This window comes from Oncorhynchus keta, chromosome 23, assembly GCF_023373465.1.
Source record: "Oncorhynchus keta strain PuntledgeMale-10-30-2019 chromosome 23, Oket_V2, whole genome shotgun sequence".
NCBI lineage: Eukaryota > Metazoa > Chordata > Actinopteri > Salmoniformes > Salmonidae > Oncorhynchus > Oncorhynchus keta.
The window spans coordinates 11,716,364-11,735,778 of record NC_068443.1 but is presented as its reverse complement, the minus strand read 5'-3'; the positions used below and the strand labels follow the sequence as shown (position 1 = coordinate 11,735,778).

The window sequence follows — 19,415 nt, the reverse complement described above, 5'->3', positions numbered from 1 at the left end:
CAGCCCTTATTTTAAGTGCTTCTAAAATCCCCTTACAGGAATAATAAAATGGTGGAAAAACAATTGTAGCCATTTCCCTGTTTGACCTCTAGGTTTTATGGGTATTATGACTCATACTGTGATACTCTATACAGTAGCCCAAAATAGGTTGAAGGTAAAACAGTCATTGTAAAGCTTATAGAGGCATCTAGTGCCTCTTAGGGAAATTACAACTCATCTACACCCACACGCATTACATTCTGTAGGATGTGACCATACATATGACTATGTACCTCAATATCATTTCATGCACACAGTAACACATGTTGGCTATTATGTATTACACAAGTACACCATTCACATTATTTCAGTAACAAAACAGTCAAATTGTCACAATACACATTTCTGTAAATTACATAATAAACATATTGGACGGTTTGAGATGCCCGTATCTTCTGTATCCTATTTTACCAGAGCTACATTCACTTTTCAATTTTGAACTAAGACATATGGTCTAAACCTTTTTGGAAATTAGGCTAAAGTCCAAAATCACATAAATATGGCCTTATAGTAGACTGTAATCACCCATTAAAAATATATGTTTTCTGATCATTCAGAATTGAGATATTCTATCTAAAACATCACCCTTAGAAACATTCGAGGCAACCGTGCGACTGTAGTTGAGCTGGAGGAAGGGTGTGTGAGAGCGGAGGGGCTGAGGGGCTGAGGGCGGTGTGTATGACAATACCCCAACGCATCGGTGGCACATTTCAAGGCGCGCATCATCTCGAGGTCCAACCTCTTCCAAACGCAGTAATGATTGGGAAACTGACCACCGACAATTTCCCTTTATATCAGAACCTTTAAATGGACTGATGGCAGCCTTGGCAGGATTATATAAAAAAACGGGTTACCACGCAAGGTGACCCTTTAACTGACGGCATATATGGATTGGACCTCATCGCCAGGACAGACCTGGGGCGCGTCTGAAAGGTAAAACACATTGTTCTAGAATGCGGGCTTGAATGATTGAATAGTGGAATGATTGAATAGTCTAATATTATTGTTGGCTGGGTTTTGGAATAAAGGTTTAATTTTCGAGGTGGTGGTTTCACAATTGCAGTGATTATTGAGGGTGAAATCGAAAATATTTACTGGAATTGTGTTCTACACAATAATTGATGCGTCCGCTTTACATATAATTAAGGCCTTGCACTTAACACATACTCAGCCTAATTATTAGGTGTTGACAGCTGATTTGCGCCATGTCCTCAAAATTCACAAACCGAACATTTCTGGCCTATATATTGGCATTCTTATAAGATGCACATACCTATTGCTTTTGTCTTTTGTCTAAATAAGAACACCTCGTCATAAACTCCGGCGTCCTCTAACTATAGCCTATGTCAATTAGGTCATTAATTACATCTTGGTTAGCTAAAGAGGATTGGGCGGTTTTCATACATTTACTTATCAATACATGGTTTACTGTTGTACAGATGGCTATACCAATAGGGCGGTTCGAACGGCCTGCTAGTCACGTGACAACCCGATGTGCGCAATGTGTCACATTTGCATACTACAGCATCCTTTTTATAGTTTCTGCCCATTTGGAACTGAGGTTCTTGATGATAGGCAGCCCAATAAATTCACAAGACGAGAGAGACTATCAGTGGCAACCGCTGAGCCAGTTAGGCCCGTATGTTGTGTTCAAGGAGGTGTGGAAGAAACAGTGGCATGGCTCCTGTGATGTACCGTAGCTTAATTGTCCGGTTATTTAGAGCACATGCACACTGCCCTGAACATCACAGTTGTTCCTCATTTGGCGAGTCATGGGAGAATCAAAGTGGGCGGTTTGATTATTTAAAATTAATTTAGAATTTGTAACCCCTATGCTAACAGTAATTTGGGTCTGAGCAGGGCCGGCACCAAGCATAAGCATATGTAGTCACTTAGGGCCCCCCTCCTAATAGTAGAATATACAAGGTTCAATTTCGAAATTTGGTTGTGCATGGGTGTTTTTTCTCTTGTTATGTCAATCACTGATTAGCCATGTCAACTAAACATTTTTAGATTGGTAAATTAGTTTAACCAGCTAGCTAAACTTGTATTAATCTTAGTTTAGCCAGCTATCTAAACTTGTATTAATCTTAGTTTAGCCAGCTATCTAAACTTGTATTAATCATGGACAAATACTGACCGGGCACAAATGGCATGTGCCCAGGGACCATGACCTCCAGGGGGCCCCCATTGATTTTGTTAGTCACTCTCACTCTGATATCATTAACATGGCATAAATCTTGGCAAAATTGGTAGAATTGCAGGAAATTAGCTGTAAAACGGCAAAAAAATGTCTCTGCCCGATGCAAAATTAGTATAATTGCATGAAATGTGTTATAAAATTGCTAAACTTCTCTCCACCCCATGGCATAATGTGTAGAATTGCAGAAAGTTTGCTTTAAAACTGAAATGTGTTCTCTACTCCCCATGGCATAATGTGTAGAATTGCAGAAAGTTTGCTTTAAAACTGCAATTTGTTCTCTACTCCCCATGGCATAATGTGTAGAATTGCAGAAAGTTTGCTTTAAAACTGCAATTTGTTCTCTACTCCCCATGGCATAATGTGTAGAATTGCAGAAAGTTTGCTTTAAAACTGCAATATGTTCTCTACTCCCCATGGCATAATGTGTAGAATTGCAGAAAGTTTGCTTTAAAACTGCAATATGTTCTCTACTCCCCATGGCAAAATGTGTATAATTGCAGAAAGTTTGCTTTAAAACTGCAATATGTTCTCTACTCCCCATGGCAAAATGTGTATAATTGCAGAAAGTTTGCTTTAAAACTGCAATATGTTCTCTACTCCCCATGGCAAAATGTGTAGAATTACAGGAAATTGACTTTAAAACAAAAACATTTCCCTCCACCGTCAACTACAATAATTTACCCTCAAGGTGTAGGGGCCCCCAAACAAATCTTGCTTAGGGCCCCTGAAATGCTAGGGCTGGTCCTGGTTCTGAATAGGGCCAGACTGTTTTGTTTATGTCCCACCAGTAGGGCCAGTGGACTACCATCTCACCAGTCTGCAATCAGCAGCTCAGCTTCAGCTGTCCAAACACAACAAGGTTATTTTCTGAACCAGCAACTGATGGAGGCCTATGTAATCGTAGAACTGTGGCATGTGTGGCAGTTATTTCTAATTTAGTCAACTTGATATTGTACTGCCTGTTAGGTAAGTCAACAATGCAATGTTACGGTATTATTTGCAGAAATACTAGTGTACTGCTACAAAGCTGGTTCCTCCGTGAGGGTGAGTCCCTCTTGGCTTTAGGTAATACAGAAGGCTATCACTCATTTAGAAGTTAGCAGCTTTATCAGAAACCCAGTGGGGGTTCTGTGTGTGCGTGTGTGTGTGTGTGTGTGTTTGTGTGTCTTTTGTCTTTAATTAGTTCACACTCTTATCTTTATTGAGGTTTACAGCCTCTGATATCACCCCCCACTGGGTTTGTGTGTGTGTGTGTGTGTGTGTGTGTGTGTGTGTGTGTGTGTGTGTGTGTGTGTGTGTGTGTGTGTGTGTGTGTGTGTGTGTGTGTGTGTGTGTGTGTGTGTGTGCAGGGGTGGTCTGGCCATCTGGCATTTTGGGAAAATGGCAGATGGGCTGGTCCATTTTTAGCACAGTGGGTCAAACTTTTTTTTTGTGCATTGTTATAGTTTTCTGCTCCCGAGTAGCACAGCGTTCTGAGGCACTGCATCTCGGTGCTAGAGGTGTCACTACAGACCCTGGTTCGATTCCAGGCTGTATCACAACTGGCTGGGATTGGGATTCCCATAGAGTGGCGCACAATTGGCCCAGTGTTGTCTGGGTTTGGCCGGGGTAGGCAGTCATTGTAAATAAGAACGTGTTCTTAACTGACTTGTTAAATAAAGGTTAAATAAAGGGTGGGGGGTAACACTGAAAAGCAGCAGCTGTGTGATGTTAGTTTTGGGGGAGTAGCTGGATGTAGCAGAGAGTTGTGAAATCTCATGATTGGGTTCAACTCTAACCCCATGTGGCTGCCGCCCTGACCTCTATCTTCCTTTACCCTTCCTCACTCTGAATATCTCCCCCTCTCCCATAGTGGTGTTAATGGGGTACTGCTAAAATAAACAGGGACCTTTTGTGCCTGTGGCTATTCCTATGTTTCGTTTGAGAATGTATCAGGTACAGTGTGATGCCCAAAATGGTCCCGCTATATCTGTAAGGCAATATTGACCACAGAGAGACTCAAAATATCTTTCTCTGTGTGTGTGTGTGTGTGTGTGTGTGTGTGTGTGTGTGTGTGTGTGTGTGTGTGTGTGTGTGTGTGTGTGTGTGTGTGTGTGTGTGTGTGTGTGTGTGTGTGTGTGTGTGTGTGTGTGTGTGTTTACATACTCACCGTGTCCCTCTTTGGGTTTTAGGGACAGTGCCGTGAAAGAGGAGTCCTCAGCCAGGAGCACAGGTCACATGACAGGTAAGGCCATTTTATTTGGACTTCCTAATAGTCCAAAAGCTTTGACTTCGTTAACATATGTTTCCCATGCCAATAAAGCCCTTGAATTGAATTGAATTGACATACTGAGACGATTCAGAATTAATTCAGGGCCATCACACTGCACTGTAATAGCACTTTATGTCACTATGTAATTATTAACGTAATTACCATGAAATAAAAAAAGTTTACAAGATTCGTATGTTCTCTCCCTTCAGATGTATGTAGTGATGAAACTGAAAACTCACCTTCTCTCCAACCTCACACTCTGAGAGAGTTTGAACAGGTGAGCTCTCCTCTCTAATTTAATGATCCAATCTTTGCAGCCTCATTATATTAACTCATTGTCGCCATCGTGTGGGTTCATAATGTACTGTAATGAAGCAGACTGAAGACCAGTCTGTGAGGGATGATAAAGCCCGGATCTTACAGTAAATGATTCAGTCTGGATGTTACAGTAAATGATTCAGTCTGGATGTTACAGTAAATGATTCAGTCTGGATGTTACAGTAAATGATTCAGTTTGGATGTTACAGTAAATGATTCAGTCTGGATGTTACAGTAAATGATTCAGCCTGGATGTTACAGTAAATGATTCAGTCTGGATGTTACAGTAAATTATTCAGTCTGGAAGTTACAGTAAATTATTCAGTCTGGATGTTACAGTAAATTATTCCGTCTGGATTTTACAGTAAATGATTCAGTCTGGATGTTACAGTAAATGATTCAGTCTGGATGTTACAGTAAATTATTCCGTCTGGATGTTACAGTAAATTATTCCGTCTGGATGTTACAGTAAATGATTCAGTCTGGATGTTACAGTAAATGATTCAGTCTGGATGTTACAGTAAATTATTCCATCTGGATGTTACAGTAAATGATTCAGTCTGGATGTTACAGTAAATGATTCAGTCTGGATGTTACAGTAAATGATTCAGTCTGGATGTTACAGTAAATGAATCAGTCTGGATGTTACAGTAAATGATTCAGTCTGGATGTTACAGTAAATAATTCAGTCTGGATGTTACAGTAAATTATTCCGTCTGGATGTTACAGTAAATTATTCAGTCTGGATGTTACAGTAAGTTATTCAGTCTGGATGTTACAGTAAATGATTCAGCCTGGATGTTACAGTAAATTATTCAGCCTGGATGTTACAGTAAATGATTCAGTCTGGATGTTACAGTAAATGATTCAGCCTGAATATTATAGTAAATGATTCAGTCTGGATGTTACAGTAAATGATTCAGTTTGAATGTTACAGTAAATGATTCAGTCTGGAACTTAGAGTAAATTATTCAGTCTGGATGTTACAGTAAATTATTCAGTCTGGATGTTACAGTAAATGATTCAGCCTGGATGTTACAGTAAATTATTCAGTCTGGATGTTACAGTAAATGATTCAGCCTGGATGTTACAGTAAATCATTCAGTCTGGATGTTACAGTAAATGATTCAGTCTGGATGTTACAGTAAATGATTCAGTCTGGATGTTACAGTAAATGATTCAGTCTGGATGTTACAGTAAATGATTCAGTCTGGATGTTACAGTAAATTATTCAGCCTGAATATTATAGTAAAGGATTCAGTCCGGATGTTACAGCAAATGATACAGCTTGGACATTATTTGAAATGATTCAGTCTGGATGTTACAGTAAAGGATTCAGCCTGGACGTTACAGTACATTATGATTCAGTCTACTGAAATAACATTCTATACAACAGAAATCTGGATAAAACCTGCAAACCTCCAAATCAACTCTAGACCTGGAAGACAGTTTCACTGCTTGTTTTAATTGTTCCCCTCTAATCGGGGACTGATTTAGACCTGAGACACCAGGTGGGTGTAATTAATTATCAGGTAGAACAGATCTCGTAGGGTAAGGGTTAAATTCCCATGACCTATAACTAAGAAGACCCTGTGCACTTCCTAACCATGTGACCAGAGAAAACTCTGAGCCCTAATGACCAGGAACAACTCTGAACCCTAGGGACCAGGAACAACTCTGAGCCCTAGTGACCAGGAACAACTCTGAGCCCTAGTGACCAGGAACAACTCTGAATCCTAGTGACCAGGAACAATTCTGAATCCTAGTAGACCAGGAACAACTCTGAATCCCAGTGACAACTCTGAGCCCTAGTGACCAGGAACAACTCTGAATCCTAGTGACCAGGAACAACTCTGAATCCTAGTGACCAGGAACAACTCTGAGCCCTAGTGACCAGGAACAACTCTGAGCCCTAGTGACCAGGAACAACTCTGAGCCCTAGTGACCAGGAACAACTCTGAACCCTAGTGACCAGGAACAACTCTGAACCCTAGTGACCAGGAACAACTCTGAATCCTAGTGACCAGGAACAACTCTGAATCCTAGTGACCAGGAACAACTCTGAACTCTAGTGACCAGGAACAACTCTGAACCCTAGTGACCAGGAACAACTCTGAATCCTAGTGACCAGGAACAACTCTGTGAATCTCCTAGTGACCAGGAACAACTCTGAACTCTAGTGACCAGGAACAACTCTGAGCCCTAGTGACCAGGAACAACTCTGAATCCTAGTGACCAGGAACAACTCTGAACCCTAGTGACCAGGAACAACTCTGAACCCTAGTGACCAGGAACAACTCTGAATCCTAGTGACCAGGAACAACTCTGAATCCTAGTGACCAGGAACAACTCTGAGCCCTAGTGACCAGGAACAACTCTGAGCCCTAGTGACCAGGAACAACTCTGAACCCTAGTGACTAGGAACAACTCTGAACCCTAGTGCCCAGGAACAACTCTGAACCCTAGTGACCAGGAACAACTCTGAACCCTAGTGACCAGGAACAACTCTGAATCCTAGTGACCAGGAACAACTCTGAATCCTAATGATCAGGTTGGCCATTCAGATCATGTGGATGTGGCATGTGGCATATTGGAAAGTCTTTGTTTAGCAGATTCCTGTCTGAAGCACCTGCTCCAGGGAAACAGTCTTATAATCTCTCTCAAAGTCACAAAGTGGGCCCTGAATTCATGCCAAACACACACACACATATACATATATACTGTATATTTCAAAAATAAACCTTTTTGTTTGAGTCCACACCATGTGATATGAACACCTGTCTTTCTACAACATATACTTCTTTCTTTCTTTCCATTCTCCATCTCTTTAGCGTCACCTCCTATTCCAAACCCCACCACTCTGTCACTCACTTTATTCACACATCAATCCTCCTCTCCTCCTCTCTTCCTCTCTTCTTCCCCAACTCTCTCATTCTCTAATTATTCTCAGCACCCCCAAAAACACTTTATAAACATTCCATGGTTCAAACACATTCCAGGTCAGAATAGCTTACTAATGGGAGTCATTCACAAGCCATTAAGCTTATTAAATGTAGATGTTCCTCCTTTCTGTTTTGGTGGCTTTGCTGCTCTGGTAAAATGGGATGTGTAGCCAGCTTCTCACCGAAGCAGAGGTTCCACTCTGAAAGAGGGACGCGACCCAAAGCAACCCTCTCTTTCCATGGGTGCCGGCGCTAGCTTCTCCAAGAAGTTCCACCTCCACACATACATACCGTACATACACAAGCACGCAGTGTACACGTAAGTATGCTTGCGCACACACACACACGCACACACACACACACACACACACACACACACACACACACACACACACACACACGCACCGCACGCACACACACACACACACACACACACACACACACACACACACACACACACACACACACACACACACACACACACACACACACACACACACACACACACACACACACACACACACACCTTATCAGAGGACGTGTGAGAGGAAGTGATTGTGTGTGAGGGTGAGGGCATGCCCTGGTGGCTGTTGTGCCACCCGCCACGTGTGTTGTTGTTTTTAAACAGGCAGCCGTGATGATGTCATCCTGGTGCTACGTGGCTGTTAAATAAGCTTGGTGCCTGGCCCGTGTCTCTGTGGTGAATTATTTAGGAAGTGTTTTGTAACTCTAGATATTAATGGACACAGTCACTGAATCTGCGGAGGGACGAGGTCCACTAATGATGATGTCATAGCTGCCCAGTCAGTTTGTCTGGGAGTCAGTCTGTAGCAAAAAAAACATATCCTTAAAACATCCAGCTAGTCAGTCTGTATCGGCATACCCCCAAAATACGTGCAATGTCATTGACACCCCCACCACCACATAAATTCAATTGCATTATATTGAGACGGTGTTAGTATGTGACAAGGTTCGAAATGTTATTACAGGTGTATGTCCACAGAACAGATGTACAGTGGATTCGGAAAATATTCAGATCCCTTCACTTTTTCCACCTTTTGTTACTACAGTTTTTCTCTACTCAATCTACACACAATACCCCATAATGACAAAGCCAAAACAGGTTTTCAGAACTTATTACAAATATATTAAAAATAAAAACATGGACATAAGTTTTCAGACCCTTTTCTATAAGACTCTCTGTTTCCCTAGGTCATCCTTGAGATGTTTCTACAACTCGATTGGAGTCCACCTGTGTTAAATTCAATTGATTGGACATGATGTGGAAAGGCACACACCTGTCTATATAAGGTTCCACTGTCGACAGTGCATGTCAGAGCAAAAACTAAGCCATGAGATCGATGGAATTGTCCGTAGAACTCCAAGACAGGATTGTGTCGAGGCACAGATCTGGGGAAGGAGAACAAAACATTTCTGCAGCGTTGAAGGTCCCCAAGAACGCAGTGGTCTCCATCATTCTCAAATGGAAGAAGTTTGGAACCACCAAGACTCTTCCTAGAGCTGGCAGCACGGCCAAACTGAGCAATCGGGGGAGAAGGACCTTAGTCAGTGAGGTGAGCAAGAACCCGACGGTCACTTTGCTAGAGACACTCTGACAGAGTTCCTCTCTGGAGATGGGAGAACTTTCCAGAAGGTAGAGTAGCCAGACGGAAGCCACTCCTCAGTAAATGCCACATGATACCCCTCTTGGAGTTTGCCAAAATGCACTTAAAGGACTCTCAGACCATGAGAAACAAGATTCTCTGGTCCGATGAAACCAAGATTGAACACTTTGGCCCGAGAGCCAAGCGTCATGTCTGGAGGAAACCTGGCACCATCCCTACAGTGAAGCATGGTGGTGGCAGCATCATGCTGTGGGAATGTTTTTCAGCGGCAGGGACTGGGAGACTAGTCAGGATCGAGGGAAAGATAAACGGAGCAAAGTACAGAGAGATCCTTGATGAAAACTTTCTCCAGAGTGCTCCGGACCTTAGACTGATGTGAAGGTCCACCTTCCAACAGGACAACAACCCTAAGCACACAGCCAAGACAACGCAGGAGTGGCTTCGGGACAAGTCTTTGAATGTCCTTGAGTGGCCCAGCCAGACCCCGGACTTGAACCCGATCGAACATCTCTGCAAAAATGTATAAAAACCTGTTTTTGCTTTCTCATTATGGGGTATTGTGTGTAGATTGATGAGGGGAAAAAACAATTGAATCCATTTAGAAAGAGAAAATCATGATGAAAGTGGAGATATTTTTAGACCTGTACAATACATGCCTTCTGTAAGACCCTATGATATGTGAACCATACATGATACAGACAACATGTATGTCTAGACTCTGAAATGTTCACAATTTTTCACATTAATTTATTCCACATAAAAAAGTACCCTTTTGGTTTGTGACACAAATGTAAAAAGCATGTCAAACATCCTTCCTACAATGAAGTTTCTATGTGAGAAGTGCCAGAACAATCTTAGATACCCAAAACTATTTTGAGGCTATTCTGGCATGGAATCGCTCAAGTCTTTAAAGTATGTACGCTTTTCTGTGCTTAGCTACATATACTAATTGATTGTGTTTGCAAGGTAGAGGACATCACCATATTACTGCCCCCTATCTGGTGTCTTCAGGCAGGGTTGGAGCAAACACAGGATAGGTGTGGGTTTTCGTTCGTCCCTTGTACTTGATCGATGAATTAAGGTCACTAATTAGTCAGGAACTCCCCACTCCTGGTTGTCTAGGGCTTAATTGAAGGGAAAAACCAAGAACCTGCAGACACTAGGCCCTCCATTGAATGAGTTTGACGCCCTTGTTTTACAGGGTCAGCCGTAGTAGTACGGCACCCCTGGAGCAAATTAGGATTAAGTGTCTTGCTCAAGGACACATCAAGAGATTTTTCACCTTGGGTATTCGAACCAGCAGCCTTTCAGTTACTGGCTTAACACTCTAACGACTTGGCTACCTGCCGCGGTTAACCACTTAGGGGTGGTTTTCAGGGCATACACAGTACATCCCTATAACATACCTGTTCTCTCCCCTCTCCACCCCCATTCTCTGCCTCGGAGGGACAGTCACTGTGAGATTGGCTCCCTATAAATAGCCCCACTGGCACAGAGCCATGCCTCCTATTACAGTCTCTGTCTCTACCTCTCAGATGATTCATTACGCCCATTCGTCTAATTGAAATCTGTGGGTAACACAGACCATTGCGTATCATACTGTCCGTTGATCTCAATTGCAGATCTGAGCAAAAGGCACATTTGAATAGATTTTAATTTAGGATGCAGCCCTTATATACAAAGTACCTGTGCACCGACAGACAGACTGAGGAATAGACAAGAGTACTGTATTATGTTTATGTTGGCTGACACATTACAGAATAAGCACCTACTGTATGTTGTCAGAGTTCAGAGTTTCAGCTGGTCGTTCACGCATGCTTTTAACACAGAGTAAGGAGAGGGGACAGAGAGAGGATATGTACGACCATTCAGACCTCCCCGACTCTAGCACCTCTTTCTATTTACCTCTTTCAATTCAATTCAAGGGCTTTATTGTCATGGGAAACATAATTTAACATTGGCAAATCAAGTGAAGGAGATAATAAAGGAAAGTGAAATAAACAATAAAAAGTAAACATTGTACTCACAGAAGTTCCAAAAGAACATATTATGGGGAGGGGGGGGCAACTTAATGGGGCTCGTGGTAATGGCTGGAGCGGAAGCTGTGGAATGGTATCAAATACATCAAAAACATGATTTCCATTCCAGCCAATATTATTAGTCGTCCTCCCCTCAGCAGCCTCCACTGGATCTTCTTACATGTCAAGTGTGTGCTTACCCATGGAGCCCCCCTCTCCATGCTGCCTGAGATTCCAGGCATGTCTGTTTCAGTAAAATAAGCTCCTGTGTTCGGCCTCCTTGGCTCCAGAACACACCATGGAGCCAGCATGGCCACAGCTCTGACCACCCGGGCTGCACCGCTAAACGGCCCAACACACTCCTCCTGTGTGTGTGGGTGTTTTAGTGTTAGTGTGTGTGTGTGTAGATTCTCCATGGCTTCCTAGAGCTTAGGAAGTCACTTTTATTGTTTTCGTCTTTTAGTTGTTTTTGCGTTGTGACACCGAGGACCGATATATTATGTCCACCGGGAGGAGGACATAACATGTCTAAAGGTTACCGGACTTTCTGATCTATATCATGGACATGTCAAACGGCTACCGTATTTTTTAACGGCTACCGTATTTTCCCAATAACACGGCCATGTCAAATGGTTACCGTATTCTCTGACTTATAAGGGACATGTCTGCGGGTTGCCGTTGGTTTTAAAGTGACATGTCTAACGGTTACCGTACTCTGTCGCAGCATCTCAATGACCTGAAGAAGGAGAACTTCAGCCTCAAGCTCCGCATCTACTTCCTGGAGGAGAGAATCCTGCAGAAGTACGAGGACACCAGTGATCATGTCTACCGCACGGTGAGTGTGTGTGTGTGTGTGTGTGTGTGTGTGTGTGTGTGTGTGTGTGTGTGTGTGTGTGTGTGTGTGTGTGTGTGTGTGTGTGTGTGTGTGTGTGTGTGTGTGTGTGTGTGTGTGTGTGTGTGTGTGTGTGTGTGTGTGTGTGTGTGTGTCTGCATGCATGTCACAATGTTGGGAAAGAAGAGGTGGATGAAGTGATGGAAGATGAAGGGTTTTGTCCATTATGTTAAAAGCAGCGGTAGGGTCAATCCTTTCTGTGTTCCAGTCAGTTCAGGCATTGAACAGAGCCATAGATGTTCAACTCACTAAGCACATGCAGTCATGCAGTCAGGTTAGTCTGTTGTCATCTATGTTAACTACCAGGTTACAGAGGGTACTTTCTAGTAGTAATAGTTGTGTTATTGTATAAGAATCAATTCAACTGACTGAGGAATTGAAATGGAATTGAGCCCAACTCAATTCCTCAATAGGTGAAGGGAGGATGAGATGAGCTGATACAATGTTCTGTGTGTGTCCCTCTGAGGAGATGGTACACATTCTTTCTCTATGATGTCATTGTCCTACAGTGGTCCCTGCTACAGGTTCATGTCTAGAAGGGATCCTGCTTTTGTCAAATTAACATCAGATTTGACTTTTCATAGCAGGTTAGGATAATTAACGTAGCAGGTTAGGAGTATTAGGTTAAGGTTTGGAAAAGGGTCAGGGTTAGCTAAAATGCACAAAAAAAGGCCATTCATTTGACAAAATCTTTATCTTCTCGCTATGATCCTGCTACAGGAAGCCATATAATGGGCATTTTAGACACTATCTACTCTGCTGGGGTTCCTCTGGTGTGGTTCCTCTGCTGGGGTTCCTCTGGTGTGGTTCCTCTGCTGGAGTTCCTCTGGTGTGGTTGTGTATTCTGTCTGGTGTCTATGAGTAGAATGTAGCGCTCGTTTGACAACTTAAATGTACAAAGAGAGATATCATTAATAAAATGCATGTCAATCTCTCCTGGCTCAAAGTAGAGGAGAGATTTACTTTATCACTACTTGTATTTGTGAGAAGATGTTGAATGCACCGAGCTGTCTGTTTAAACTACTAGCACACAGCTCAGACACCCATGCATACCCCACAAGACATGCCACCAGAGGTCTCTTCACAGTCCCCAAGTCCAGAACAGACTATGGGAGGGACACAGTACTACATAGAGCCATGACTACATAGAACTCTATTCCACATCAGGTAACTGATGCAAGAAGTTGAATCAGATTTTTAAAAACAGATAAAAATACACCTTATGGAACAGTGGGACTGTGAAGAAGCATAGGCACAGACACACACACATTATATTAGGCCATATGGCATTAGTGCATAAGCCTAAACTTTAGGGTGTAACTGTATGCGCGCACAATAGCCTGCCAACACGCTACTCGCCACATGCTTTTGGGAACGGATAGAAAAAGTTCACGTAAATCCACGGAGGCAAAAACGACATTGTCGGAGTTCAATTCAATAAAAGAAACGCTGCGAAATGGAGGGTTGAAAATAAAGAGAAGGGAGGGACAGAAAAGTCATGTTTGTAAAAGATTTGGTGAAGTGGTAATAGAGGATGATAACAGTGTGATGATTGTGAGGCACTACAAATTGGACAGTCACAAGATGGGACTTCAACTAGGCCTATGGTACAGTGGTTCATTCTTTATTAAATTACAACGCTGCACCTTGGTCCTCTCTTTCTCCCGACGACAACCGTTACAATAATGACAAAAGCGAAGCTACATATATCTAATTATAGACATGTTTACTGAAAAATAGCCTTCCAAAATGGAGGAAATTATAAGCAGAAACATATCAAAATCCGGCAACAAAAAACAATCCTGCAACACCTGTCAAAGAAATCGTTCTGCAGTCTTTGACTGTAGCTTATAGCATATTGTCTATATTTGCAGGTTAGGGTTGGGTTGGGACTTTTTCCTTCCTTTTTTACTATCCTTGTGAGGACCTTTGGAACCCACGCACACACACACACACACACACACACACACACACACACACACACACACACACACACACACACACACACACACACACACACACACACACACACACACACACACACACACACACACACACACACACACACACACACACACACAGCTCTTAGGCTGGTCTCACCCTCAGGTTGGCACACAGACAGCTCCTAATCCCAGGGAAAGGGCAGCAGTCTGGGGTACGAGATGGTAGCCTGCTGGCTCATCTGACCTCCGAGATGCATGTTACAAGGGGGTGTGAGGGGAGGGTGTGTGAGATCATACAGTGCCTTGCGAAAGTATTCGGCCCCCTTGAACTTTGCGACCTTTTGCCACATTTCAGGCTTCAAACATAAAGATATAAAACTGTATTTTTTTGTGAAGAATCAACAACAAGTGGGACACAATCATGAAGTGGAACGACATTTATTGGATATTTCAAACTTTTTTAACAAATCAAAAACTGAAAAATTTCGGCGTGCAAAATTATTCAGCCCCCTTAAGTTAATACTTTGTAGCGCCACCTTTTGCTGCAATTACAGCTGTAAGTCGCTTGGGGTATGTCTCTATCAGTTTTGCACATTGAGAGACTGAATTTTTTTCCCATTCTTCCTTGCAAAACAGCTCGAGCTCAGTGAGGTTGGATGGAGAGCATTTGTGAACAGCAGTTTTCAGTTCTTTCCACAGATTCTCGATTGGATTCAGGTCTGGACTTTGACTTGGCCATTCTAACACCTGGATATGTTTATTTTTGAACCATTACATTGTAGATTTTGCTTTATGTTTTGGATCATTGTCTTGTTGGAAGACAAATCTCCGTCCCAGTCTCAGGTCTTTTGCAGACTCCATCAGGTTTTCTTCCAGAATGGTCCTGTATTTGGCTCCATCCATCTTCCCATCAATTTTAACCATCTTCCCTGTCCCTGCTGAAGAAAAGCAGGCCCAAACCATGATGCTGCCACCACTATGTTTGACAGTGGGGATGGTGCGTTCAGGGTGATGAGCTGTGTTGCTTTTACGCCAAACATAACGTTTTGCATTGTTGCCAAAAAGTTCACTTTTGGTTTCATCTGACCAGAGCACATTCTTCCACATATTTGGTGTGTCTCCCAGGTGGCTTGTGGCAAACTTTAAACAACACTTTTTATGGATATCTTTAAGAAATGGCTTTCTTCTTGCCACTCTTCCATAAAGGCCAGATTTGTGCAATATACGACTGATTGTTGTCCTATGGACAGAGTCTCCCACCTCAGCTGTAGATCTCTGCAGTTCATCCAGAGTGATCATGGGCCTCTTGGCTGCATCTCTGATCAGTCTTCTCCCTGTATGAGCTGAAAGTTTAGAGGGACGGACAGGTTTTGGTAGATTTGCAGTGGTCCGATACTCCTTCCATTTCAATATTATCGCTTGCACAGTGCTCCTTGGGATGTTTAAAGCTTGGAAAATCTTTTTGTATCCAAATCCGGCTTTAAACTTCTTCACAACAGTATCTCGAACCTGCCTGGTGTGTTTCTTGTTCTTCATGATGCTCTCTGCGCTTTTAACGGACCTCTGAGACTATCACAGTGCAGGTGCATTTATACGGAGACTTGATTACACACAGGTGGATTGTATTTATCATCATTAGTCATTTAGGTCAACATTGGATCATTCAGAGATCCTCACTGAACTTCTGGAGAGAGTTTGCTGCACTGAAAGTAAAGGGGCTGAATAATTTTGCACGCCCAATTTTTCAGTTTTTGATTTGTTAAATTTTTTTGAAATATCCAATAAATGTCGTTCCACTTCATGATTGTGTCCCACTTGTTATTGATTCTTCACAAAAAAATACAGTTTTATATCTTTATGTTTGAAGCCTGAAATGTGGCAAAAGGTCGCAAAGTTCAAGGGGGCCAAATACTTTCGCAAGGCACTGTATATACACTACATTACCGAAAGTATGTGGACACCGGCTCATCGAACATCTCATTCCAAAATCATGGGCATTAATATGGAGTTGGTCCCCCCTTTGCTGCTATAACAGCCTCCACTCTTCTGGGAAGGCTTTCCACTAGATTTCTAAACATTGCTGCGGGCATTTGTTTCTACTCAGCCACAAGAACCTGAGTGAGGTCGGCAACTGATGTTGGGCGATTAGGCTTGGCTCACAGTCGGCGTTCCAATTTATCCCAAAGGTGTGTGATGGGGTTGAGGTCAGGGCTCTGTGCATGCCAGTCAAGTTCTTCCACACTGATCTCAACAAACTATTTCTGTATGGACCTCTCTTTGAGAACGAGGGAATTGTCATGCTGAAACAGGAGCAGGCCTTCCCCAAACTGTTGCCACAAAGTTGGAAGCACAAAATAATTTAGAATAAGGGTACTTAACCCAATTTTGTGGTATCCAATTGTTAGTAGCTACTATCTTGTCTCATCGCTACAACTCCCGTACGGGCTCGGGAGAGACGAAGGTTGAAAGTCACGCGTCCTCCGATACACAATCCAACCAAGCTGCACTGCTTCTTAACACAGCGCGCATCCAACCTGGAAGCCAGCTGCACCAATGTGTCTGAGGAAACACTGTGCACCTGGCAACCTTGGTTAGCACGCACTACGCCCGGCCCGCCACAGGTGTCGCTGGTGCGCGATGAGACAAGGATATCCCTACCGGCCAAGCCCTCCCTAACCCGGACGACGATAGGCCAATTGTGCATCGCCCCACGGACCTCCCAGTCGCGGCTGGTTACGACAGAGCCTGGGCACGAACCCAGAGTCTCTGGTGGCACAAAAAAATATACCATGGCTGTCAGCCAAGCTGAAGTACAGTGCCCTTAACCACTGCGCCACCCGGGAGGCCAGGGTACTCAGCTCTTACCCTAAGAGGTCTCGAGCCTGCTGGTTTTCTGTTCTACCTGTTAATTAATTGCAGAAACCTGGTGTCGCTGGTCTAAATAAGTCGCTGATTAGAGGGGAACAATGAAAAAATGCATGGGAACTGGCTTTGAGGTGCAGAGTTGAGTTTGAGGGCTCTAGAATGTCATTGTATTGCTGTAGCGTTAAGATTTCCCTTCACAGGAACTAGCCCAAACCATGAAAAACAGCCCCAGACCACTATGCCTCCTCCATCAGACGTTACAATTGACTCTATGCATTCTGGCAGGTGGTGTTCTCCTGGCATCCGCCCAACCTAGATTTGTCCGTCAGAAAGGTGGCATCCTATGACGGTGCCACATTGAAAGTCACTGAGCTCTTCAGTAAAGACATTCTACTGCCAATGTTGGTCTATGGAGATTGTATGGCTGTGTGCTCGATTTCATACACCTGTCAGCAAGGGGTGTTGCTGAAATAGCCAAATCCACTAATTTGAAGGGGTGTCCACATATTTTGTATATATAGTGTATGTGTGAGTGGGGGTGTGCATGTGTGTGTGTTCTAAGTGTGTTTGTGTGTTCTTGGTCTGTGTGTATGTGTAAGGTGACTCTGTGAGCCAGCTGTTGTCTGGGTGCGTATGGAAATGGTAAAATCCATTATTGGTCCCTTCGCCAGAATCCCTATAGGCCACCACTCCAGAGAGGTAGAGAGATTACTGTGCGTGGCTATGTGCTGTGTGTGTGTGTGTTTTCATGCTTGCTTTCATCTGTGTGTGAGTGTGTGATTGTGTGTGTCTACATTCTTCCAATACATTCTTCTTCAGCCCTTAATCTCCTCCCTGATCATCAGTAAACCTCTGATATGAGAATCATGCAAACAAGATGGCTGACCTTATCCAAATAAACAAGATGGCTGACCTTATCCAAATAAACAAGATGGCTGACCTTATCCAAATTAACAAGATGGCTGACCTTATCCAAATAAACAAGATGGCTGACCTTATCCAAATTAACAAGATGTCTGACCTTATCCAAATAAACAAGATGGCTGACCTTATCCAAATTAACAAGATGGCTAACCTTATCCAAATAACAAGATGGCTGACCTTATCCAAATAAACAAGATGGCTGACCTTATCCAAATTAACAAGATGGCTGATCTGATCCAAATAAACAAGATGGCTGACCTGATCCAAATAAACAAGATGGCTGACCTTATCCAAATAAACAAGATGGCTGATCTGATCCAAATAAACAAGATGGCTGACCTGATCCAAATAAACAAGATGGCTGACCTTATCCAAATAAACAAGATGGCTGACCTGATCCAAATAAACAAGATGGCTGATCTGATCCAAATAAACAATACCTGAATGTGCTCTGACTCATCCTATATTGTGCATGCCACAGCTAATTGAGTAGAAAGAGGTTTGACCAAACTGACACTTTCATGTTTTATCATTTTATAATTAAGCAATAGGCATGAGGGGGTGTGGAGTATGACCAATATACCACAGCTAAGGGCTGTTCTTAAGCACGATGCAATGCGGAGTGCCTGGATACAGCCCTTATCCAAGGTATATTGGCCATATACCACAAACCCCCAAGATGCATTATTGCTATTATAAACTGGTTACTAGTGTAATTAGAGCAGTAAAAAAGTCATACCCGTTGTGTACGTTCTGATATACCACGGCTGTCAGCCAATCAACATTCACTGCTCGAACCACCCGGGTTATAATTACCATTAGTAACCATTATAATTACTATTCACAAAATAATAATTCAAGGAATATTATTCTGAAGTATGAGGACTACGGTTCGTATCCATTTAAACGTAGTCAGATTTATTACAGTTACACAATAAGAATACAAATGACAAATAGTACATACCAGAAGTCTTCCATTTTTTATACATTTTTATTTCACCTTTATTTAACCAGGTAGGCCAGATCACCTTTATTTAACCAGGTAGGCCAGATCCCCTTTATTTAACCAGGTAGGCCAGATCACCTTTATTTAACCAGGTAGGCCAGATCACCTTTATTTAACCAGGTAGGCCAGATCACCTTTATTTAACCAGGTAGGCCAGATCACATTTATTTAACCAGGTAGGCCAGATCACCTTTATTTAACCAGGTAGGCCAGATCACATTTATTTAACCAGGTAGGCCAGATCACATTTATTTAACCAGGTAGGCCAGTTGAGAACAAGTTTCATTTATAACTGCGACCTGGCCAGGATAAAGCAAAGCAGTGTGACAAACATATACACAGAGTTACACATGGGATAAATAAACCTACAGTCAATAACACAATATAAC

General features: G+C 42.8%; 1 protein-coding gene across 1 annotated transcript in view; it reads left to right on the top strand.

Annotated features, from left to right (window-relative positions):
• Positions 1–752: 752 nt before the first annotated feature.
• The window catches only part of LOC118372517 (myomegalin-like), a 122,407-nt gene continuing 103,744 nt past the window's right edge, over positions 753–19,415 (top strand). The window contains 4 exon segments of the mRNA XM_052476352.1: positions 753–972; positions 4,414–4,466; positions 4,703–4,770; positions 12,121–12,231. Of these exon segments, the coding sequence (XP_052332312.1) occupies positions 926–972; positions 4,414–4,466; positions 4,703–4,770; positions 12,121–12,231 (279 nt within the window). The 5' untranslated portion in view covers positions 753–925.